The following is a 26268-nucleotide window of genomic DNA, read 5'->3' as shown; positions in this document are numbered from 1 at the left end:
GCCCTCCAAGCCTGTGCCGATCATGATGCCCTAACTAAACGAAAATAAAACCTTCTGCCCTGACTCAGTCGGTATCCCTCTATTCCCTCCCTATTCATGTACCCCTCCAAATGCCTCTTAAATGTGGCTACTGTGTAACATTTTATTTAAAAGCCCAGTCGTTCCTCTTGCTGGGCTCCTCGGTGGAATCCTGTGAATAAGATTATTTGCTTTCCCAGCGTAAGAAAGTGTTAAGTGTTGCCTGCCTGTGAAGAAGTTGGTTGGAGTTGCAGTTCCCACCAGCCAGCCCTCCAGGTGAGGGGGCAGCATCACTAGCTGGTTCCTGAACAGGAAGTGCTGGCTGTTCAGTGAAGTGAACCTCAGAGGGATGAAAGTTCTTGGACTCAGTGGCTTTAATGTAGTGGTGTTTTTACTGAGCATTCTGGTGCTTTCGTTAGCTTATTTGTTGTATCATTTGGAGAACTCTGATCCAGGGCCTCTGCCCATTTCCAGGTAAAACAGGCCAAGAGGCTGAGTGAATTCAGATTTTTTTTTGTACTGTCATGTCGTTTACTGTCTAAATCCATTTAAACGAAAACTGCAGTGGATTTATTTTTATTTGATAAATACAAAATTATTTTTCAAGGAATTGTGTGACACTCCTGATCAAGACCTACTTCCGAAAGAATTGTTGATGATTTAAATAGATAGACCAGTTTAGATTCCTTCCTGTAAGATAGCGTCTGGGTGTGTCTCTGTCATTTAACTCCTTTTGAAACTTACAGGCGTAATTGTGCAGGGGTTTGCATTGAGATGGCAGCATCCCCCTCCCTGCTGGACCAGGAGAGGCTGTGATGCCATGTTATTGTAATCCAGAGAACCAGGACAATGCATTTCAGATCTGGGAAAAAGATTTTGACCGGATTGTTAATGCTATCTGTGCCAAATTGTTTGAAATTTGAATTCAACAACAAAAAAAAGTATGTACTTATAAGAGTAACAATGACCACAAAATAGTTGTCGATTGTTGTGAAGACTCAGGGAATGCGCTAGCGACCTGGCTTTGAATCCCACAGTAAGAAGTCTCACAACACCAGGTTAAAGTCCAACAGGTTTATCTGGTAGCAAAAGCCACTAGCTTTCGGAGAACTTGCTGTTCCTTTGTCAGGTGAGTGAAGGAGCAGCAAGCACTCCGAAAGCTAGTGGCTTTTGTTACCAAATAAACCTGTTGGACTTTAACCTGGTGTTGTGAGACTTCTGTGTTTACCCCAGTCCAATTCATAAGAACATAAGAACATAAGAAATAGGAGCAGGAGTAGGCCATCTAGCCCTTCGAGCCTGCCCCGCCATTCAGTAAGATCGTGGCTGATCTGTCGCTGCTCAGTTCCACTTTCCCGCCCTCTCCCCATAACCCTTAATCCCCTCTCTTATCAAAAACCCATCAACCCGCGTCTTAAAAATATTTAGCGAGGCAGCCTCCACCACTTCAACGGGCAGAGAATTCCAGAGATTCACCACCCTTTGAGTGAAGAAGTTCCTCCTCAACTCCGTTCTAAACCGCCCCCCTTTTATCTTGAGGCTGTCCAGCATCTCCACATCATGGCTTCGAATCCCACCACAGAACAATATAGAACATAGAACAGTCCTGCATGGGTACAGGCCCTTTGGCCCGCAATATTGAACATGATGCCAAATTAAACGAACCCTTGCTGCCTGTCCTTGGTTCATATCCCTTTGCTTCTTGTATATTCATGTGCTTATCTAAAAGCCCCTTAAATGTCCCTATCCTCCTGCACCACCACCCCTGGCAGCACGTTCAAGACACCTATCACTCTCTGTGTAAAAAAAAAACTTATCCCTCATATCTCCTTTGAACTTTCATCCTCTCATCTTAAGTGCATGTCCCCTAGTATTAGACATTTCAACTCTGAGAAAAAGATTCTGGCTATCAACTTTATCTATGCCAAGATGGTTATAATTTGAATTCAATCAAAAAATGTGGGAATTAAAAGTCTAATGACTGTGAAAAAGTTGTCGTTTGTCATATAAACCCATCTGGTTCACTCGTTTAGAGTTTAGAAGGATGAGGAGTGACCTTATTCAAACATATAAGATCCTGAGTGGGCTTGACAGAGCAGAAGGTGAGGTGTTTTCACTAGTGGGGGAGAGTTTTGAACAAGGGGGACATATCAGCAACATAAAGGGCTGGTCATTTAAAACTGAGGTGTGTAGAAATTTCTTCTCCCAGAGGGTGGTGAATCTCTGGAGTTCTCTGTCCCAAAAGGTGGTAAAGGCTGGATCATTTGAAATATTTAAAGTGGAGGTCGATAAACATTTAAAGTTTAAAAGTTTATTTTTATTAGTGTCACAAGTAGGCTTGCATTAACACTCCAATGAAGTTACTGTGAAAATCCCCTAGTCATCACACTCCGGTGTCTGTTCGGGTACACTGAGGGAGAATTTAGCATAGCCAATGAACCTAACCAGTACGTCTTTTGGACTGTGGGAAGAAACAGGAGCACCTGGAGGAAACGCGTGCGGACACTGGGAGAATGTGCAGGCTCTGCACAGACAGTGACCCAAGCCCGGGTCCCTGTGCTGTGACTATTTGATAGACCGAGGAATAGAGGGGTTTTGGGGAAATGGCACAGGAAAGGAGTTGAGGCCAGCCTTGATCAGCCATGAATCCTGGAACTGGAATTTCTGTAGTTATCATATTAAATGGTGGGTAGACTTGAAGAGCCTGGTGGCGTATTCCTTCTATTTCTCATGTAATATCCTTAAGGGAAGGAGGGCAGCATGACGGCACAGTGGTTAGCACTGCTGCCTCACAGCTCCAGGGACCTGGGTTCGATTCCCAGCTCGGGTCAATGTTTTCCCCATGTCTGCGTGGGTTTTCTCTGGGTGCTCTGATTTCCTCCCACAGATGTACGGGTTAGGTTGATTGACTATGCTAAATTGCACCATTGTGTTCCGGGATGAGCAGGTTAGAGGAATTAGTGGGGTAAATATGTGGGGTTACAGGGATAAGGCCTAGGTGGGATTGTTGTTGGTGCAGCTCAATGGGCTGAATAGACTCCTCCCGCACTGTAGGGATTCTATGATTTCTATGAAATCTCTCATCCTTACCTGGTCTGGCCTACATGTGACTCCAGATCCACAGCAATGTGGTTAACTCTTAACTGCCCCTCTTGAGCAATTTGGGATTGTAGGACCAGAGGTTTTGGAAATTCAAACATGAAGCAATGGCTGCTCTGGAAATATGCTGCCAGGAGGCTAGTGTCCAATACAACTTTGTCCAATGCGATCCATATTTCCATATGAGAAAAAAAGCTAAAAAATGTTTATTTATTAATCACAAGTAAGACTTACGTTAACATTGCAATTAAGTTACTGTGAAATTCCCCTAGTTGCCACATTTGGGTCAATGTACCTAAGTAGCACATCTTTTAGACTGTGGAAGGAAACCAGAGCACCTGGAGGAAACCCACGCAGACACAGGGAGAAAGTGCAAACTCCACACAGACTGTAACCCAAGCCGAGAATCGAACCTGGGTCCCTGGCACTGTGAGGCAGCAGTGCTAACCACTGTGCCACCGTGCCACCCCAGAGAATGATTTGATAAGGATCATGTCTCCTGGCAGTTTTACTAGTCTTATAATTTTTTTAAAAAAATTATACATTTTATAATTGTAAAGAAATAACTGTTTAATGTTCACGGATTTTATTTGTTTCATTTTTCCAGCATGTCGCAGGATATAAATAATCTCCGACAAATGTATAAGGCACTTAATAAGTCTTGCTTCGTTCTTGGAGCTTCAGGGGAGACAGGAAAAGTGCTGCTAAAGGAGATCGTTCAAAGCCAAATCTTCACCAAAGTCACACTTATTGGCCGCAGAAAATTAACCTCCGAGGATGCAACCCATGAGAGTGTGGTACGTTGTAGTTTGACTTGATAACGGTGTGTAAGATCACAGTTTATATTGATGGAGAGCAGCTGAATGCAAGTATGGTATGCAGCATGAACAAGTCAAATGTTTTGGATCACACTGAATCTGTTGAGCAGTATATTGGAGGAGTATCACATTGGCTGGTACGTGGAGCAATATTGTAATTGTCTGATCCTCTGATGTAGTACATCAGAGGGGTGGGCATTGCTGGATGGACCAGCATCTATTGGCCATCTGCCCTTCAAATGGATGGTTAGCTAGGCCATTTCAGAAGGCATTTTTAAGAGTCAACCACATTAGAGTCACAGAGGTTTACAGCATGGAAACAGGCCCTTCAGCCCAACTTGTCCATGCTGCCTCTTTTTTCACCACTAAGCTAGTCCCAATTGCCCAAATTTGGCCTATATCCCTGTATACCCATCCTCCCCATGTAACTGTCTAAATGTTTTTTAAAGGACAAAATTGTACCCACCTCTACTACTACCTCTGGCATCTTGTTCCAGACATTCCCCACCCTCTGTGTGAAAAAATTGCCCCTCTAGAACCTTTTGTATCTCTTCCCTGTCACCTTAAACCTACGCTGTCTAGTTTTAGACTCCCTTGCCTTTGGGAAGAGATATTGGCTATCTACCTTGTCTATGCCCCTCGTAATTTTATAGACCTCTGTAAGATCACCCCTAAGCCTTCTCGCTACCAGGGATAAAAAGTCCCAGTCTATCCAGCCTCTTCTTATAACTTAAACCGACAAATCCCGGTGGCATCATAGTAAATCTTTACTGCACTTTTTCTAGTTGAATAATGTCCTTTCTATAATAGGGTGACCAGAACTGTACACAGTATTCCAAGTGTGGCCTCACCAATGCCTTGTACAACTCCAACAAAATGTCCCAACTCCTGTGTTCCCATTGTTGTGGATCTGGAGTCACATATAGGCTGGAATTGCATATAGGGCAGACCAGGTAAGGATGGCTGATTTCCCTCCCAAAAAGTACGGGAGTGAACCACATGGGCTATTCCGGCAATTGGTAATGGTTTCACGATCATCATTAGACTTTAAGTTCCAGATTTATTTTTTATTGAGTTCAAATTTCACCAGCTGCCATGCTGGGATTTGAACGCAGGTCTGCAGAGCATTGACCTGGGTCTTTGGATTATTAGTTTAGTGACAATACCACTATGCCACCACTCCCCCATTCTTCCCTCATTCTGGTTCCCTGCATAATGTTGCAGATTTCAAATTTTAAAATGGAATTGAATTATTTATAGGCTCCAAATCATTGTTATGAAATGGGAATATCAGGAATTCTTGCTTCCAATGGCATGTCTTCATATTCTCCACTAGAACACCCACCCATGGTCTCTTTCCTATCACCAAAAGTTAAAAATGTAACATCTTTATGGATGTTGCACAGTGAATTTCATTCCTGTGAGAGACATTGATTGTAGCAACAGGGGTGGCACAAAGGTTAGCACTGCTGCCTCACAGCGCCCAGGACACGGGTTCAATTCCTGGCTCGAGTCACTGTTTGTGTGGGTTCTGTATGTTCTCCCGTGTCGGCATGGGTTTCCTGTGGGGGCTCCAGTTTCCTCCCACAGTTCGAAAGGTTTGCTGGTGAGGTGCATTGGCCATGCTAAATTCTCCCTCCAGCGTACTGGACAGATACTGGAGTGTGGCAACTGGGGGATTTCCACAGTAACTTCACTGCAGTGTTAATGCAAGCCTACTTGTGACACTAATAAATAAACTTTGATTTTAGTTTACCTTTTGCATCTTTGAAGCAGAAAAAAAAGCATCACAAAATACGTCAGAGGAGCAAAGAAAGGGATGAAGACATAATGAGAGAATTGGTTGGACTAACCGAAAGGTTGGATGGATAGGTTTGAGAAGGCTTTACAAGGTGGATGGCAAAGGGGAGGATAGAGACAGACAAATAGTATAGAGAACTGGGAGAGGATGGCTGGGTGGCTGCTGCCTTGGGAGGAAGAGGGGTAGCAACAGTAAGTTTAAAAGAGTAGGACTGAGCTGGATGAAGGGACAGCCATAGATGGTGGAACCCTTCGCTATATAGGCCAGGGTTAGAGGGTAGAAAAACCTCACTGACTAACAAACATCCACAGATGAGGTGCAGGTAGGATTACGGTGAGCAAATTGCTGTCAGTTTCTGATTGCCAGTTTTGCAAGAACCATCCACCATTTTCAAATACTTCTATGGGGCTCTGTGAGGAAGTTGCGACAATTTAATTTTTTCTTTTTTAAAAGAAAACTATGAAAGTGCTGGCTGTACAGCATAGTGTGTTGGCGTTCCACTGGCCTGTGCCACAGAGTGCTAACCTGTTGGACCAATCCTGCACCCATCAGTAAATGAGAGAAAGAGATACTGAACAGCTTTTCCTTTAAACCCCACCTGCTGCCAGGGAGGCAAAGATCAGTTAGTTAATTTGCAGTGTCTTGACTTGGACTTAGAATCCCTATTCGGTCCATTGAGTCTGCACCAAATCTCCAACAGATCCTGTATCCTCGTAACCCCACATACTTCCCTTGATCTACACATCTTGGGACACTAAGGGGCAATTTAGCATGGCCAATCCACCTAACCTGCACAACTCTGGATTGAGGGATGAAACCAGAGCATCTGGAGGAAACCCACGCAGACATGGGGAGAATGTGCAGCGGGTAACAAAGAAGGATTCATGAGCTGTGGAAGTTGGAACCAGCCGTGAGCAGGTGAAGGGTCTGAGTCTGTTTTGCACCCAGAGTGGATCCTTGAGAAAACACAATGTCCCAAGTGCTAATTGTGTTAAAGAAAATCGGAATGTTTACTGAACATTATCTGCTAAAAGTGTCAAGGATTCTGCACATCTGTGTGTATGGGTGATAAGGATGCAAATGAAGGATTGAAATGATGTTAAATTCTATTGGTTGAAAGTGCACACCAAACTGGAGGGCTACTGGTGCTTTTACTGGCATGTTCTCTCACTTTGGCTGAAAGGTGCTATAACTGACACTGTTTTAGCAGAGCTGTGTTAGAACATTGTGGTGAAATTCACCATGTTCATTCTCCTTACGAGCAAGTAGTTAAGAACATAAGAAATAGGAGCAGGAGTAGGCCACCCAGCCCTTCGAGCCTGCCCCGCCATTCAATAAGATCATGGCTGATCTGTCATGTCTCAGTTCCACATTCCCGCCCTCTCCCCATAACCCTTAATCCCCTCACTTATCAAAAACCCATCAACCCACGTCTTAAAAATATTTAGCGAGTTAGCCTCCACCACCTCAACGGGCAGAGAATTCCAGAGATTCACCACCCTTTGAGTGAAGAAGTTCCTCCTCAACTCCATTCTAAACCGCCCCCCCTTTATCTTGAGGCTGTGCCCCCTAGTCCTACTGTCCTTTCTGAGCGGGAAGAGCCTCTCCACCTCTATCCTATCCATCCCATTCATCATCTTATACGTCTCAATGAGATCTCCCCTCATTCTTCTAAACTCTAACGAGTACAAGCCTAGTTTATTCAGCCTCTCCTCATAGCTCAACCCCCTCAACTCCGGTGTCAGCCTAGTAAACCTCCTCTGCACTCCCTCCAAGACCAAAATATCCTTGCGTAAATACAGCGACCAAAACTGCACATAGTACTCCAGCTGCGGCCTCACCAATGCCCTGTACAGCTGCAGCAAGACCTCCCTACTTTTATATTCAATCCCCCTCGCTATGAAGGCCAGCATCCCATTAGCCTTCCTGACCACCTGCTGCACCTGCAGGCTGGGTTTTTGCGACTCATGCACAAGGACCCCGAGGTCCCTCTGCACCGTCGCCTGCTGCAATTTTTCGCCCCATAAGTAATAGTCCTTCCTACCATTATTCCTACCAAAGTGGACCACCTCACACTTGCCAACATTAAATTCCATTTGCCATTTCCTGGCCCATTCGCCCAGCCTATCTAGATCCTTCTGCAGACTCTCCACACCCTCTGCGCAATTTGCCGTTCCACCAGTCTTGGTGTCATCAGCAAATTTCGACACCTGCAAATTTACTAATCAGACCTACCCAGATTTTTCTCCAGATCATTGATGTATACCACAAACAACTGAGGTCCCAGCACTGGCCCCTGTGGAACTCTACAGATCTCCATTCTGAAAAACACCCATCCATCGCTACTCTGTCTTCTATAACCAAGTCAGTTCTGTATCCTTCCAGCCAGCCCACTCGAACCCCATGTGATTTCAGTTTTTGTACTAGTCTGCCACGTGGGACCTTATCAAACCCCTTACTATGGTTCATATAACTACATCCACAGTCCTTCCCTCAAGTTTGTCACCTCTTCAAAAAAAAACTCAATTCTAGTTTTTTGAACTCTCATGTTGGGTTTTATCATCATTGAGGACGAGGATGTTTGTAAAATCACTGTCTCCAGTTACTAATCTGATAGTTGGGATTGTTTGGTTCCATCTGTGGCATGCTGTTTCCACGTAATTCTTTGTCATAATCTCACTAGGTTGGTATATAATTTTTAGGTGTATCTGGTGCTGCTTGTGGTATGCTCTTCCAGTCATCACTGAACCAGGGTTACTGTCTGGGTAATGATTGAGGGATATGCCATGGCATAAGGTTACAAACTGTGGTGGAATACAATTCTGCTGCTGCTGTTGATGCACAGAGCCTCACGGATGCTTATGTTGACTTTTTTTAAAAATTAATTATTGTCATTACCAGTCTCTCATCCATTGACTCTGTCTACATTTCCCGCTGCTTCAGCAAAGCAGCCAGCATAATTAAGGACCCCACATACTCCGAGCATTCTCTCTTCCACCTTCTTCCATCAGGAAAAAGGTACAAAAGTCGTATCAACCGACTCAAGAACAGTTTCTTCCCTGCTGCTGTCAGACTTTTGAATGGGCCTATCCTGCATTAAGTTGATCTTTCTCTACACTCTAGCTATGACTGCAACACTACATTCTGCACTCTCTCTCATTTCCTTCTCTATGTATGGAATGCTTTGTCTCTATAGTGTGCAAGAAACAATACTTTTCACTGTACCAATACTTTTCACATGTGCCAATAATAAATTGAATCAAAAATCAAACTCAGAGCCCAATGACCACAAACTAAATGTTGCCTAATAACGCTATTATTTTCTTCTTGGCCAGCAAAATTGTTATTCAACAGGCATCATTAGGGCTTAGAAGATGGGGTACTCACCGTGCCTTGTCTGGTGAATCCTCAACAGAATCATGAATGAAAGGGTGAAGAGTTAGAGAATGCAGTATGCCCAAGATCAGCATGTTGTTTTCTGGGATATCTTTTGAAGAAGACGCAATTCACGGAAGGCAATTTGCCTCGCGATTACAAAGTTGATGAAGTTTTTTTTGTCATAAGCTGCCGTTCGAAAATTTGAATTGGAAAGGCGTTCTTTTTTTTAAAAATTGCTTTAAACCCTGGATTCAATTTCTTTCTAAATTAATGTTGGTGCTTTTTAAGAGCAATATTTATATCAGTTTAATAACGTGTTTTACACAAGTAAAATTGATTCTATGTTTTCTTCAATTTGAGCAGAACCAAGAAATTGTAGACTTTGAGAAGCTGGACGAATATGCATCAGCCTTCCAAGGCCATGATGTTGGATTCTGTTGCCTGGGAACAACCAGGGCCAAAGCTGGGGAGGTAAAGTATCATTTTATGAGTTCTAACATTTTTCAGAGAATAATACAGCACAGGAACAGGCCCCTGGCGTCCGCCAAGCCTGTGCCAGTACGCGGTTCCTATCCCTCTGTTTGCTTCTTGTTCGTGTGTGTATCAAGTTACGCCTTGAACGTTGCTAACTGCTTCCACCACTTACGCTGGCAGTGCATTCCAGGCACTCACCACCCTCCGTGTGAAAAACTTTCCCTGCACGTCTCCTCTAAACTTATCCCCCCCCTCACCATAAACCTGTGTGTCCTTTGACCTTTCCAACCTGAGTAAAAGAATTCTCTGACTCTTTACCCTGTCTGTGCCTCTCAAAACTTCATAGACTTCTATCTGGTCACCCCCGCAGCCTCCATCTTTCCAGCGAAAACAATCCGAGTTTACCCAACCTCTCCTTGTACCTAAAACCCTCCAGACCAGGCAACGAGAATTTGAATTTTAAAATTCAGATGTTGACTGGGCTCCAGTGTAGGTCAGCAAGCACAGGTGAGTTGGGGTATGGGTAGCGGAGTTCTGGATGAGTTCCATGTTGGGAATGGTGTAAGGTGGGTGCCTGGCCAGGAGAGTCTTGGTAGAGCAGTTGAGGATTTTAGTAGAAAATGAGGTGAGGCCACAGTGGATGTGGGTGAAGTTACAGTAGAAGGTTATGGCGATAGAGTGGATAGGTGACTGGAAGCTCACCTCAGAGTCAAATGGGAAGCCATAGTTACGAATGATCAAGGGCAGGAGTGGATGGGATAATTGTGAACTTATTCCATCAAATCACTCACAATGGGACCATGTGATATCTACTTTGGGCTATGATAGAGTGTTGTTTTTCAAACTGGAGGCCTGTGACACTGGAGGGGGTGCAGAGGAGATTCACCAGGTTGATTCCACAGTTGAGAGGGTTGGCTTATGAAGAGAGATTGAGTTGACTGGGGCTATACTCATTGGAATTCGGAAGTATGAGAGAAGATCTTATGGAAACATATAAAATTATGAAGGGAATAGATAAGATAGAAGCAGAGAAGCTGTTTCCACTGACAGGTGAAATTAGAATGAGGGGGCATGGCCTCAAAATTAGGGGGAGCAGATTTAGGACTGAGTTGAGGAGGATCTTCTTCACACAAAGGGTTGTGAATATGTGGAATTCTCTGCCCAGTGAAGCAGTTGAAGTTACCTCATTGAATGTTTTTAAGGCAGAGATAGATAAATTTTTGAACAGTAAAGGAATTAAGGGTTATGGTGAGCAGGCGGGTAAGTGGAGCTGAGTCTATGAAAAGATCAGCCATGATTTTATTGAATGGCAGAGCAGGTTCGAGGGGCCGGATGGCCTACTCCTGCTCCTAGTTCTTTTGTTCTTATTAAATGATTAAGGTGAAAGGGGAGAGATACAGAAGGGTCCAGAGGGCTAATCTTTTCAGAGGTTGGTGAGTGGCTGGAACAAGCTGCCAGAGTTAGTAGTGGAGGGTGCAGTTTTGTCTTTTGAAAAGCATTTGGACAGTTACACGGGTAAGATGGGTATAAGAGGGATATGGGCCAAATGCGGGCAATTGGGACTAGCTTAATGATTGGGAAAAAAAGGGAGACATGGACAAGTTGGGCTGAAGGGCCTGTTTCCATGCTGTAAACTATTTTTAATGCTAAATATTTTTAAGACACGGGTTGATGGGTTTTTGATAAGAGAGGGGATTAAGGGTTATGGGAAGAGGGCGGGAATGTGGAACTGAGCCACGACAGATCTGCCATGATCTTATTGAATGGTGGGGCAGGCTCGAAGGGCTAGATGGCCTACTCCTGCTCCTATTTCTTATGTTCTTATGTTCTTAAACCACAATGACTCTATTATCACATTATAATTAAGTGGACTGTGTGTTAGCATAAGCAGGCTGGAAGATGAATAGTTGCAAAGTGGACTTCTGATTTCACTGTCAGCTATTCTATATGGGGTGTGTCCTTTCAAATATTTAGCTAAGGTAATATAAATATGTTCCAGTCACAGATTATCCTGTTTTATTTTGGGGTAAAATAAAATTATGTCTGTGGTCCAAACACTTCACTTAATTTAGTGTCACATGTAGTAGCATCCAGTGAGAAGTATTGTTTCCTGCATGCTATACCGACGAAGCATACCGTTCATAGAGAAGGCAAGAATCACAGAATCCTTACCGTGCAGAAGAGGCCATTCGGCCTATCGAGTCTGCACCAACCACAATCCCATCCAGGCCCTTTTCCTGTAACCCCACATATTTACCCTGCTAATCCCCTGACACTAGGGTCAATTTAACATGGCCAATCAACCTAACCCACACATTTTTGGGAAGGAGAGGGTGTAAAGTGTAGTGTTGCAGTCATACTAGGGTGTAGAGAAAGAATCAATTTAATATAAGGTAGGTCCCTTCAAGATTTGCACAGTTGAAGTTGAAGATGCGTTCAAAAACTACACACCAACTCCTGCTAATTCCGAGGCAGTGTAATACTCACATTAAGAGGCTTTTCTACACTTTGGAGGATAAGCATGTTTAATAGGATATCGGGACAGCGATTAAAAATAAAATCTGGGAAATGTGTTTGAAGGAATTAGCCAACTGAAATATTCAAAGTCCGGGGTTGGAGAGAGGGATTGGTGGCTGAGAGGTTTCATTCGTTAACAATGATGTGCCAGAGACCAGAGTGACTGACTGCACCTGAATGCTGGCCTGATAAATGGGCAACATTATAAAGATTGTTCCCTCAGCAACTGCCCAGATTAAAGCTGTAATTTTCCTAATCTTTATGACTTTTGACTGTTCAGCTTTGGACTAATCACGTACAATGTACAGTTCAGAAACTAGTCTTGGCTCATTCTGCGTCAGCATGTATGCTGCACATCAATCCCCTCCCACTCTACTTCATAGAGCAGCACAGTGGTTAGCACTGCTGCCAGGGACCCGGGTTCGATTCCCAGCTTGGGTCACTGTCTGTGCGGAGTCTCCACATTCTCCCCGTGTCTGCGTGGATTCCCTCCGGATGCTCCGGTTTCCTCCCACAGTCAGAAAGACATGCTGATTAGGGTGCGTTGGCCGTGCTAAATTTTCCCTCAGTGTACCTGAACAGGCACTGGAGTGTGACGATTAGGGGATTTTCACACTAACTTCATTGCAATGTTAATTTAAGCTTACTTGTGGCACTAATAAGTAAACTAGGTTTAAGGTGTGAGGAGCAAAGGTTTAAAAGACATGTACGAAGCAAGTTTCATTTCACTTAGGATGGCGGGTGCCTGGAACTCACTGCTGGGGAAGGTAGTGGAAGCAGATACAGTAGTGACTTTTAAGGGGCATTTTGACAAGTACATGAATAGGATGGGAATAGAGGGATATGGTCCCTGGAAGGGTAGGGGCTTTTAGTTCAGTCGGCAGCATAGTTGGTGCAGGCTTGGAGGGCTGAAGGGCCTGTTCCTGTGCTGTAATTTTCTGTGATTTTTTTTTGTTCCAATCTGACCCTTGTCTGCATAACCTTCTATTCCTTTCTGTCCAATATGCTTATTTTGTTTATAAGTATCAGTTTATAAGTATGAACGTGCTCCTGAAGAATTTATTATATTGTTCCCTTCGAACCTGCATAATAATTTAATACATTCTACTCACCAGTTGAAGACCTTGAAGGATGTACAGCAAGGATGCCCTGATCTGGTAGCAGGGATTCTTCCTAATAGGAGGACATTATTCCTTATTGGTACCAACCCATTCTGAGACCATGTCCACCAATGTCCGCTTTAAGCTGAGCGACAACCAGGCGGTTTCTGTGCAGGTGCGCATAACTTGGCTGTTTCAAATCAAAGTCTTGTGTTGCTGCACAAAAGTGTTTAAAAGAGCCACGCACTTGAGTAAAGCACCCACGCACTTCAGAGAACGTCGGTTCCTGCCCACAACCTTGGTCTGTCCGTTAACTTGTTAGATATAGGTTAACTTTTCATTATCAGCATTTTCTGATTATGCTTGATTTGTATTTAGCTTTTTTTAAAAAAAGTCTCTTCGTCTCCTTAAGAATGAATGGAAATTTATGTCTTTCGAGGCCTGAAAAAGTGCCTCTTGAGGAGTAGCTGCCACGGATGAATGCACCTTAAATTTTATTTGAGTCGTTTCTCTTTATTGGGGGAGAAAAACTCCTCTATAAAGTTGTGTTTTTAGTCACCTAGGGAACCTAACGCAGGTCCCTTTCTTTCTGTTGTTGGGAATTTCAGGATTAAGTCTATTGGCCGCTAATAAGACAATATTTTGCTTTGTTTGGGGCAAATTCATCAAAGGAAACAGCAAGGCAACTTGTCAGCTCGAAGCTATTGAGAGGGGATGATGGTTGAGCGTGGGTCTAAGAAGTGGTGGCGTGGGCTCTTGTTCGTACGTAAAGGGTTGCTTCTTGTTAGGAGCACTTCTGCATAAGGGATGCCAGCGTCTGTTGCTGGGCTAGTATTGATGTGGTGTATCTGCGTAATCGGATTTAAAGTGAGCTCCAGTATTTATGTCAGTTCAGATTTCATCAAGTAATCACTGAAGGCCGCTGTCAACTGAACTCTGTCTTAGAACATTGACCAAGAACTAAGGCCAGAGAAATTGTGCGTCGTTTAATTCAGGCATTGGAGGTATCGAATAATTGACTTGTATTTTTGTCACACTTGAGGCTGTAATGTCTGTTGTGTGTGGGTCTGTTTGCCTACAGCCATTAAAGTAATGGCGTGGGGGGGTGTGTGGTTGGGGACGGGACTGAAATCAATTCATTGCTGAGCCAAATGCTACTCAGCATTTCCATAATAGCACGGAGTAAAGAGAGTGGCAGAAAAATCAATGTGGGAGGTAATTTACTACAACTGTTTCAAAAAGAGTTCCAGTTGAAATGTAGTTTGAGTAGATGTAGAAATGATTTCTTGTGCGCTTCTGACCGAAGGCAACAAATACTTTTATTTATTCTTTCTTTGTATTCATCAAAGCGTTTTTACTCTTTTTGAGTGCTTTAGGGTATTTGAAAGTGGACACACAATTCAAAGCAGCTTTTGGTGAATTGGTTCACCTTCCTTTGAAAGAGCTTTGCAGAAAGTAGATGAAATGAAGGTTTAAGCATGTTTAATGGCATTAGGTGTCCGTGCAGACACCACTCTGGGGTGGCACGGTAGCACAGTGGTTACCATTGCTGTCTCACAGCACTAAGGACCCAGGCTCGATTCCCGGCTTTGTGCCACGGTCTGTGTGGAGTCTACATGTTTTCCCCGTGTCAGCATGGGTTTCCTCTGGGTGCTCCGGTTGCCTCCCTGAAAGATATGATGCTTAGGTGCACTGGCCATGCTAAATTCTCCCTCAGTGTACCCAAACAGGCACCGGAATGTGGCAAGTAGGGGATTTTCACAGTAACTTCATTGCAGCTTTAACGTAAGCCTGCTTGTGACACTAACAAATAAACTTTAATAAACTTTAAAACTATGTCTTATGGATGCGAGTGCTTCAACTCTGATCAGAAAGAAAAATAATATTGCTCTTTTCAAATCTCATTAATTGGAACTGCATTGTTTTGCCTGATCAATTTTTAAAATTTGTTCTTCGTACTTTCTAAAAAAAGCATGACCGCCTGAGCTCAGCCATTTAATATTCGTCGAGGTGAGAAGCTGCCATATCTTCATAACATTCAAGTACAAATATAGGTTGTTGCTGAAAATAGAGACATGCTACCAAAGTTTTTTGCCTTGTGCTCATCGGGACAGCTCACAAGAAATTTCCTGCAGTAAAGGGAACCATAACTTGTGCTGCAGGTAAGGAGAGTGCTGATTGGTTGGCAGATGAACGCTGGTAGATGTGTTACCATGGAGAGTGCAGCAGGGGACAGTTAACTGCCAAGCTTTTGTTCAAATTTAAGGCAGGTTGGCTCTGATTGGCAGAGGGTTTGCCATGGAGAATGAACCAGGGAATGGCTGTTCTCTAAGCTCTTGTTCTGTTGAAAAAAGCACAAAGTGTGGACATGCTCCTTCTGTCTGCAGAGGACAAGACCTTGTGTGCGAATATGTGTAGCTACTAACATGCATAAGTGTGAGCCTGACTGATGATCTTAAATTGGTTTTCCATGTAATTCTTAACATAATCAGGATTTAGATAGTGCTGTTCAATTGCAGAATCATATCTAATGCTGGACACTGTTTTGAGTGTTGCAAGCAGGAGCTGGTTGGGTACAGTCTGTACTTTGCCTGTTGCAGGGATATGCTGTTTGATATGATCCACCTGATGTTGGGATGTATGTCCTACAAACCTGTCGTCGTACTGGCATGGGAATTTATGTATCACATGACTCGTATGTGCAATAGGAGAAGTGTGTTTTTGACTTGGCCGCAACATCTCTTTAGTAGGGAATACTGCTCATGATGCGACTACAATAACACTAACAGCATGCAATGGCTAGCGTTACCTGTTGCTCACATTTTTCAGACACCTAACCCTTCCAGGATAATGTGAGGTAGATTGGGCACTTTTCAGGACAAAGCGCCAGCTTTAAGCCCATTCATTCTCCAACAACTGGATGCCACTGTCCAGCTCCATTTGCAACTTCTCAGGTACTGGCCCACAGCCAGCCAGACAATCGAGCTTGGGCAGATAAAAAGCAATTGCCTTGAATGCCACATGAGTATTGGGCAATGTCTTTCTCCAGCAAGACAAAATCTAACCATTTTCCCTGATATTTAGTGACATTAGCATTAACGAATCCCCACTATAAACATTCTAGGGGTTGCAATTGACCAGAAACTAAACTAAATCAGCCATATAAGTACCATGGCTCCAAGAGCAGTTCAGAGACTATGAATCCTATGGTGGGCAACTCGTCTCTTGACTCCCCAAAGGCATCTACAAGGCACAAGTCAGGAGTATGATGGAATACTTTACATTTGCCTGGATGAGTGTTTAGCTCCAACAACATTGAAGCTCGACGCCATCCAGGACAAACCAGCCTCCTTGATTGGTGCCCCATTCACCACCACCTTATATTTTGGCTCTCTCCACCACCAGTACAGAGTGGCAGCAGTGCGTTCAAGTTGCACTGCAGTAACTCAACAAGGCTCTTTCGACAATAACTTCCAAACCCACGATCTTTATATTTAGCCAGACAGGGCAGCAGACATGTGGGAGCACCACCCATTGACAAGTTTCCCACCAAACCACACACTATCATAAGAACATAAGAAATAGGAGCAGGAGTAGGCCATCTAGCCCTTCGAGCCTGCCCCGCCATTCAATAAGATCATGGCTGATCTGTCATGGCTCAGTTCCACATTCCCGCCCTCTCCCCATAACCCTTAATCCCCTCGCTTATCAAAAACCCATCAACCCGCGTCTTAAAAATATTTAGCGAGGTAGCCTCCACCACTTCAATGGGCAGAGAATTCCAGAGGTTCACCACCCTTTGAGTGAAGAAGTTCCTCCTCAACTCTGTTCTAAACTGCACCCCCCCTCTTGTCTTGAGGCTGTGCCCTCTAGTCCTGCTGTCCTTTCTGAGCGGGAAGAATCTCTTTACCTCTACCCTATCCATCCCTTTCATTATCTTATACTTGAAACTATATTGCTGTTCCGTTACTGTCACTGGGCCTAAATCTTGGACTTCCCTTCGTAACATCATAGTCTAAGTATGGTGAAAGGAGGTATCCAGGTTCCTCAAAGGCAATTAGGGATCGGTAATAAATGTTGACCTAGCCAGTGACTCCTACCTTTGGAAGAATTTCTAAAAGGCCTGATTTGGCTTGGGATCCATGTTATGAACATGCTTCACTGAAGTGGCTTGGGATGCTTCTGTATGTCAGACGGGGATTCAGTGGTGTTGCCATCACTGAATCCCTGACTGTCAACATCTTTGGCTTCCCGTTGACTAGAAACTCAACTGGACTTGCCACATAAACCCAGTGGCTATAAGAACAGGTCAGAGGCTAGGAATACTGTGACAAGTAACTCACCTCCTGACTCCCCAAAGCCTATCCACCATCTACAAGGCATAAGTCAGGAGTGTGATGGAATATTCCCCACTTGCCTGGATGGGTGCAGCTCCAACAAGACTGAGGAAGCTTGACACCATCCAGGACAAAGCAGCCTGCTTGATTGGCACCACAGCTAAAAGCATCCACAGCTAAAAGCATCCACTCCCTCCACCACTGATCTCAGTGGCTGCAGTGTGTACTATCTACAAGATGCACTGCAGCGATTCACCAAAGACCCTTGGATAGCACCTTCCAAACCCCACGACCGCTTTCATCTAGAAGTACAAGGTCAGCGGATGGGAACACCACCACTTGCAAGTTCCCCTCCGAGCCACTCACCATCCTGACTTGGAAATATATCACCGTTCTTTGCAGTTGCTGGGTTGAAATCCTGGAATTCTCTCCCTGACGGCATTGTGGGTCAACCCACAGAACGTGGACTGCAGAAATTTAAGGAGGCAGCTCATCATCACCTTAAGGGCAACTAGGGGCAGGCAATAAATTCTGGACAGCCAGTGACATGCATGTTCTATGACTGAATAAAAAAAGTGCTTGATAAATGAAAATCATTGTATTTTTAGAAAGAAATAAGATATTGGAGACATTTGCACAAAATAGTATTGTGGAGAGCTGCACGGTGGCATAGTGGTTAGCACTGTTGCCTCACAGCGCCAGGGACCCAGGTTTGATTCCTGACTTGGGTTACTCTCTGTGTGGAGTCTGCCTGATCTCCCCATGTCTGCGTGGGTTTCCTCTGGGTGCTCCGGTTTCCTCCCAAGGTCCGAAAGACGTGTTGGTTAGGTGCGTTGGCCATGCTAAATTCTCCCTCAGTGTACCTGAACAGGGGATTTTCACAGTAACTTCATTGCAGTGTGAACGTGAGGTTATATTGTGACAATAATAAATAAACTTCAAACTATATTGTGACAGTATGAATCTGTGATGTTTTAATTTCAGACTCTACAGAAATTTTATTTCCCCTGTGTTACAGGCAGGTTTTATTCGAGTGGATTATGATTACGTACTAAAGTCAGCCCAGCTCGCAAAAGCTGGAGGATGTACTCACTTTAACTTGGAGTCTTCAAAAGGAGCAGATAAGAACAGTTCACTGCTGTACCCAAGAATTAAGGTCAGGAAATCTTTTGCCATATTACATTTTGGACTTGAAAGTTCTGCTGGTAATTCTGTCCTGGGGCAGGGATAATGTCTTCTGCCAAAGGAGGGCCTGAATAGTAACAGTGATACTCCCTGCCCATCAGTACAGTGACTCACTTAATTACTTGGATTGCATTGCCTGGGAGCATTACAACTCCATCAGCACACCGGGGACTAAATCTGGCAGTCTTGATATGGTGCACTAGAATATTATTATAGAGATTGAACTGGAAAGCTAGTGTCAAAATACAACTTCCAGCATTTAGCTAAGTTAGGAATTTTAACATCATATTTGGCGAGTCGTACTGGTTTATCCTTTCAAAGTGCACAATTCAGCGAAATTTTAATGTGAGTAAATAAAATTTGGGAAATTTTTTTAAAAAGGAAGTTGTCATTCATGTGACTTTTGCTATGAAGTCAGCAGAGACAGACCCTCAAAGCCATCAGAACACGATTTAATTTTCCTATCTTTGTTCCCGATCTTTCAAAACCTTTCCTCCTCTTTTAGGTACCGTGCCCCAAAAGGAGATTGGCGACCAGAGACCGTGATAGTGGTTGGCAAAGTATTGCCATAGTTGTGGTTGTCTGCTCCAGATACCAATCCAATAAATGTCCTCTGATGCATTGGCCATGCTAAATTCTCCCTCACTGTACCCCAATAGGAGTGTGGTGACTTTGGGATTTTCACAGTAACTTCATTACAGTGTTAATATAAGCTTACCTGTGACACTAATCAACAAATTTTTGAACTATCACACTGAAGCTGAACAAGCAGAATTTCAATAAAAAAACAAGGATCTAACTTTGTGGGGAATGTTTATCCCTTTGCTGACGTTCCTGGAACTGATTATCTACTCATCGTCATTTCCTGGTTTGTGGGGCTTACACTGCATGCAAATAGAACATTTTGGTCCCTGTTTTACAACAATGAGAAGCTCCAAAAACATTTCATTGGCTGTAAAGTGCTTTGGAATGACCTGAGGTTGTGAAAAACACTTTATAAATGCATGTCTTGTCTGTGGCCAGGTCATATATTGGGCACTGTTTCATTCTGGCCATTTGAGATGAAGGAATACATTGAAACCTTGGAAGATGATGCAATGAAAGGCCTCAAGGTTTCAGTGGGAAGATTCACTGGCATCCAACATCAGGCATTGCATGCTACTTAATGACCTTTATTCCAACATATAAGAAACTGTGGGAGCTTGACAGGGTAGATGGTGAGATGTTTTCACTAGTGGGAGAGTCTCGAACAAGGGGACATGGCTACACGATAAAGGCACAGTAAGAAGCCTTACAACACCAGGTGAAAGCCCAAAAGGTTCACCTGATATCATGGGTTTTTGGAGCGCTGCTCTTTCATCAGATGAACAAGGAAAATTACAGCACAGGAACAGGCCTTTTGGCCCTCCAAGCCTGCACTGACCATACTGCCCAACTGAACGAAAGCCTCCTACCCTTCTGGGGACCATAATCCCTCTATTGCCATCTGGTTCATGTATTTGTTCCAGATGCCCTTAAAACTCACTATTGTATCTGCTTCCACAACCTCCCCTGGCAGCGAGTTCCAAGCACCCACCACCCTCTGTGTAAAAAAAAACTTGCCTCGTACATCTCCTTTAAACCTTGCCACTTGCACCTTAAGCCCTAGTAATTGACTCTTCCACCCTTGGAAAAAGCTTCTGACTATCCACTCTGTCCATGCCCCTCATAATCTTATAGACTTCTATCAGGTTGCCCCTCAACCTCTGTCGTTCCAATGAGAACAAACCAAGTTTCTCCAACCTCTCCTCGTAGCTAATGCCCTCTATACCAGGCAACATATTTTCTGTTCTGTACGTGAAATGAGTCTCACCTGATGAAGGAGCAGCGCTCCAAAAGCTCGTGATACCAGATAAACCTGTTGGATTTTCACCTGGTGTTGAGAGACTTCTTCGTGTGCCCACCCCAGTCCAATGCCGGCATCTCCACATCCACGATAAAGGGCCAGTCATTTAAAACAGAGGTACATAAAGATTTTTTCTCACAGAGGGTCGTAAATCTCTAGAATTCTCTGCCCCGAAGGGTGGCGGAGGCTGGATCATTAGAAGTATTTCTGGAGATGGATAAATATTTGATGGATCGAGGAATAGAGGGCTGTGGGGAAATGGCACAGAAAAGGAGCTGAGGCTGGCATAGATCAGCCAGAATCGCATTGAATGGCAGGGCAGACTTGAAGGGTCTGGTGGCCTACTTCTGCTTCTATTTATTTGTTGTGTACTGAGGTTAGTTTAGATTATTTTTAGTTGTCTCTAGCCTGTTCGCTTGCTCTTCATGGCCTTTTTTTTTATTAAATTCAAATCAATAAACCTGGATTGATAAGAGCAGAAGTTTGCTAAAGCAAATTCTTTTTGACTGGTATTAATTGAGTAATATTTTTGATTCTATATTCAATTATTAATTCCTAACCAGGGTCAGGTGGAAGCTGCAATTGAGGAGGTGGATTTTGACCGATACAGCATCTTTCGTCCTGGGTAAGTCTTCACTGCTTCACCGATATTGTTGATTTGGTGTTGCTTCTATTCCAGACTCCTGTTCACTGCCACTGTGCATTTTCTTTTAATGAAATAAGCAGTAAGAAAGGGGGTCTCACCACCTAGATGCAAGGTTTGTTACCTTGCTCCTCATATTGGTGTATGTCACAGAATCCCAACAGTGCAGAAGGAGGCCATTTGGCCCATCAGGTCCACATCAACTCTCTCTGACAGAGTATCTTACCCAGGCCCTTTCTGCTGCCCTATCCCATAACCTTGCACATTCACCATGGCTGATCCATCTAACCTACACATCCAAGGGGGAAGTTAGCGTGGCCAATCCACCTAAACTGCAGATCTTCGGATATTTATAGAATCTACAGTGCAGAAAGAGGCCATTCGGCCCATTGAGTCTGCACTGACCAGAATCCGACCGAGGCCCTCTTCCTGTAATCTCTCACATTTAATCTGATCCTCCGACAGTAAGGGGCAATTTAGCACGGCCAATCAACCTAACCTGCACATCTTTGGATTGTTGGAGGAAACCGGAGCGCCTGAAGGAAACCAACCCAGACATGGGGAGAATGTGCAAACTCTACGCAGACAGTCACCCAAGCTGCGTATTGAACCCAAGTCCCTGACACTGTGAGGCAGCAGTGCTAACCACTGTGCCACCCTAATTTCTTGAATGTTTCTTGACAGTTGCTAATGTATTTTTCTTTTCTGAATTTTGATTTCCAGAGTTCTGATGTGTGACAGACAGGAATCGAGACCAATGGAATGGATGACAAGGAAACTTCTTGTTCCTGTAGCAGCTTTGTTTCCCACTGCGATAACAACCCCTATCCCAGTGCTTGTAAAGGCCATGATGAACAATGTATTACTGCCATCTGAGAACAAAATAGAATTGTTTCACAATAAGCATATTCACGAGCTTAGTAAACTCGAAGAAACTAAAGCTAAGTAGCAGAGCAGCACTGTGATTTTTGTAAGAGCATCTTATTTTTCTTGACCCACCCACCCTTGAGTTGTTTCCTCTCCCCCCTCCCCTCTTGCTTGGGTCTTCCCGGAGCTCTGTCAACACATTAAGCAGCTCTCCATTAACATTGCTGCTTAATGCAAGGATCTTCTTGCTTCCTGACAAAAGGGGGTAGCATCTGGTTTCTACTCGCTACTTCCCAGTGAGTGACGAGGCGGAGATCTAATAGTCAACAGGTGAAAGATGCTAGTTGTAAGATTGCTCCTTTGTCTCACTGTGGTGCGTCGCTTTGTGGCAGTGGTGAGCTGCGCCACCAGATGCACTTGTACCTCACACCCTCATGAAGGGAATTATTCCACCTGCTGCAATTTTATCTCTGTTCCTGTCCTGCTTCTCAAAGTTGTCCTGCTTTGCATTCTGTTTCAGTTCGAATTTTGAGAGTGAATCGTTTCAAGTACTAAGCTCACATTCTCTGGAAACGTGTTGCTTCCTGTTGAGAAAATAAGTTCTCTTCAATCTGCCTTTGGCTTTGAATTCTTGTGGTCTAGCTATGAAGTGGGAATGTAATTATTCTTGCCCCGTCTGTGTAACTGTATTGTTGTAGGCCTGAGCTATCCTATTTTTCCAGGAGAGAAACATTCTTTCGGTGTAAGATACACTTTGCCTATGTTTGAAAATAATTGGAAATTGTAGTACTAGGGATTCCTCCCTGAAGGTGAAGTAGCTTGTTGGGTATCAGCCACTTTGGCTTTTCATTATTGTAGAGCGTATCAGTGAAAATAATGGGCTTTTGTGATCAGTTAGTATCTCCTCTTGGCAATTAATTGAAATTTTAAATAGCTGGCATGGAAAAGAAATCTCCACTTACCATGTCCAGAAATCAACTCAGTTTGCGCTGCCTTAACCTTCAATTGCCTCAATCAGAACTTTGTACCATGTAGTGAATTTTGATTTGAACTTGTATTAATCGTAAAAATCTGTAAAGATTTATTTATTTTGTTTCATTTTTGTGCATCTAATTTTGAGGAACGGGGCAGCATGGTGGCACAGTGGTTAGCATTGCTGCCTCGCAGCCGCAGGGACCTGGGTTCAATTCCAGCCTCGGGTCACTGTCTGTGTGGAGTTTGCATGTTCTCCCCGTGTCAGCATGAGTTTCCTCCAGGTGCTCCGGTTTCCTCTCATAGTCCAAAGATGTGCAGGTTAGTTTGACTGGCCATGCTAAATTGACCCCAGTGTCAGGGGGAATTATCAGGGTAAATGTGTAGGGTTAAAGGAATAGGGCCTGGGTGGGATTATGGTCGGGATAGACTCACTGGGCCGAATGGCCTCTTTCTGTACTTTAGGATGCTATAATTCTATGGAAAGTAAAAGCACTTTGAAGGAGATGTGGCTCCCAGTTCATCCTGATAACGTTCTCCCAAACGTTTGCTTCAACCTCATTAACCTTACTTTTTCACCAAATTAGTGATTTAGCCACAAGTCTGTCACCTGTAGCTATCCCATCCCGATGGGTAACTAAGGTGCACCTCCTTGAGGTGCACACAGCTCAGGTTTTGCAACTTTTTATTTAAACTTGTGTTAAAATGCTGACGGTGTCTTGTTTAGCACACTACAAAAACCCTGGCAACTGCTAGGACAGTACAGGTAGATAAATTCAATAGAAACTATTTTAAAACGTGCGTTTCTTCATCCGTTGAACCAGGGTGCAATATTGGGTAAAACCTGTCCTGCCAAGTGGTGAGAAGTTTTGAAATTTGGGTCAGGAAAGATTGATGAGGGGCAAAAGAAAGAAAAATGGGAACCGACTATATCCCCAACTCTGCCATGAAACCAAAGGCAATCTCCAAACTCTTTGGCTGGAATTTTATCGGCACTTCCGCCCCGAGTCCAGGCGGAGGGTCGATGCTCGGAGAACGACATTCTCCGTTGGCCTCGGACGGGATTGTAAAAAATTTGGGTGAACGTGCTGATAAAATTCTGCCCATTATCTTTCAGTGGAATGAGGTCAATCTGGGATTCTGTATCACTTACAAATAGTTCTCACATCTCTTTTGTCCTAAAGTGTCACCATGATTCTGACTGTTGTAGAAATTTCTGCTCTTTTATTTTGCAGTCTAGTGTTTACATAGTTTAATCAAAAACTATCTGAATTTGTTGAATGTATGTAATATATTCCTTACATTTGGTTACATGAGAAACTTCCAGACGTGAATGTAAATCCAATTTGAAATTGATTTCAAAGCTACATTTCAATAAATTTAAAAATCTAACACGTACTGGGCTGAAACCTTTCTTTATAACGATAAAAGCAATATTTAATTTACTTTGTGTGAAGACTCTTTTGCACAGTTTCAAACAAAACATACTAAATTCAATTTGGGTTGCTAACATTTAAGTACTTTTCAGCCGTTTCCAAGACATGAAGTTAATCACATACAGTAAGTGGTTTAAAATCTTTGATGTTGTAACTTACCCGTGGGTTATACATTTGTACCCCTTGGTGGCAAAAGCATACCAATGCATGGTTCCCATGGTGAGGAGGAAGTCTAGATTTTGAGTCTCTTGCCTCATCTTAATTCAGCAATGAATCACGGGTCACCCAAATGGCTTTCCGACTGTGTTTCTACCTCAGCGGTGGTGGGACAACAGCAGAGACCTGCAGGTAGGTGCAGGAAGAGACAGGATGGGGTAGGTGATACGAAGGCAGTGGAGAGCGGGAGGAAGCAGGGCCCGAATCATAGAAGCCATAGAATCCCTACAGTGCGTAAGGAGGCCATTTGGCCCATCAAGTCTGTACCGACCACAATCCCACCCAGGCTCTATTCCCATAACCCCGCACATTTACCCTGCTAAAAACTCCCTGGTATTAGGATCAATTTAGTATGGCCAATCAACATAACCCCCACATCTTTGGAGTGTGGGAGGAAACTGGAATCCCAAAGGAAACTCTCACACATATATGGGAAAAGTGAGCCGAGGCTGGAATTGAACCAGGGTCCCTGGTGCTGTGAGGCAGCAGTGCTGGGCGCTGTGCCACCATGCCACCCTCAAGTAGCCTGTGATATTTTTGCGACTCCTGAATTCACACAGAAAGTAAATAAACACTTTGTTGATAAGGGTGCCAGGACACAGGGGAAGAGGCAGTGGGACAAATAAATCTGCTCACATGCTGAGTAAAATTGTGATTGGAACTTGCACAAACAAAGGGAATTGAGATACATGGTGATTGGATGGTGTTAGGGATCAGAGCAGAAATATCAAGGTGTAGTATGAAGTTAGCCTGAACCTTAACTTTTCGTATTGTTTTGGCATTAATGTGAGAATAAGGTGTATCGCTCAAGGTATGATTCAATTGACCCACGAGGAAGCTTTTATCAAAACAAATGTTACAGTTAGAATATAACAAAGAATTAGCATAACTTTTACCAACTACAATACTTAAAATGACAAAGTATAAGTCTTGATAGTTATCCATCTCTGTTATTCTAATTTAGCACGATTCCCATAGACCTAAATTCCTTCTTCAGTACTAGTTAGCACCAAAAGCAGATGCGGTTTCGTGAATGCTGGAACCTTTGGATAGAGCTCCAGATAGATACCTGTCTTCTGATTCTCATACAGCAGACTCTGAAAGAAAATTCCACCCCAAACAACAGAACCTCAGAGAAAGAGACATTTCCCGGTAGATTTTAGTCTCTTAAATCCAGAGAGAGAAAAGAGAGGCACTGCTTTCTAACAACTCCAAGCAGCATTTGAGCTTGAGTTCTCTGCATAAGCCTAGCTCCATCTAGTCACCTGATTCTTCTGTCACATGACCTAATCAAGTCCTACTCTGCAAAACCCCAGGAGAAAACACTAGGAACAGCAGAACAACATTTGTTCAGATCAAAAGAAACATTCTGGCAATTAGCAACAGTTATGCTGCTGCAGTAACAATAGAGGATGCCTGTTACAGACAAAATGGCACCAGTTAATAAGAAAACTGCTAAAATAAATCCTTCAAAAGAAACATGACTAAAATATATTTCTTAAAGGCACAGTATCATCACAAT

General features: G+C 43.6%; 1 protein-coding gene across 1 annotated transcript; it reads left to right on the top strand.

Annotated features, from left to right (window-relative positions):
• The first annotated feature begins 344 nt into the window (after positions 1-344).
• htatip2 (HIV-1 Tat interactive protein 2) lies at positions 345-24484 on the top strand. The gene is made up of 6 exons (XM_080191540.1): positions 345-492; positions 3725-3914; positions 9478-9585; positions 18561-18698; positions 21176-21237; positions 21979-24484. Exons 1-6 carry the CDS (start codon positions 368-370, stop codon positions 22202-22204), a joined length of 849 nt encoding a protein of 282 aa, XP_080047666.1. The 5' UTR covers positions 345-367; the 3' UTR covers positions 22205-24484.
• The last annotated feature ends 1784 nt before the right edge of the window (positions 24485-26268 follow it).

This window comes from Carcharhinus amblyrhynchos, chromosome 6 (assembly GCF_965287045.1).
Source record: "Carcharhinus amblyrhynchos chromosome 6, sCarAmb.v2.hapA, whole genome shotgun sequence".
NCBI classification, from domain to species: domain Eukaryota; kingdom Metazoa; phylum Chordata; class Chondrichthyes; order Carcharhiniformes; family Carcharhinidae; genus Carcharhinus; species Carcharhinus amblyrhynchos.
This window is presented reverse-complemented; position numbering and strand designations above follow the sequence as displayed.

Coding starts and splice junctions, on each gene's coding strand:
- htatip2 (XM_080191540.1), top strand. CDS start 368: ATGAAAGTTCTTGGACTCAGTGGCTTTAATGTAGTGGTGTTTTTACTG. Junction 9,586..18,560: donor CCAGGGCCAAAGCTGGGGAG/GTAAAGTATCAT, acceptor CCTGTGTTACAG/GCAGGTTTTATTCGAGTGGA. Junction 21,238..21,978: donor TACAGCATCTTTCGTCCTGG/GTAAGTCTTCAC, acceptor TTTGATTTCCAG/AGTTCTGATGTGTGACAGAC.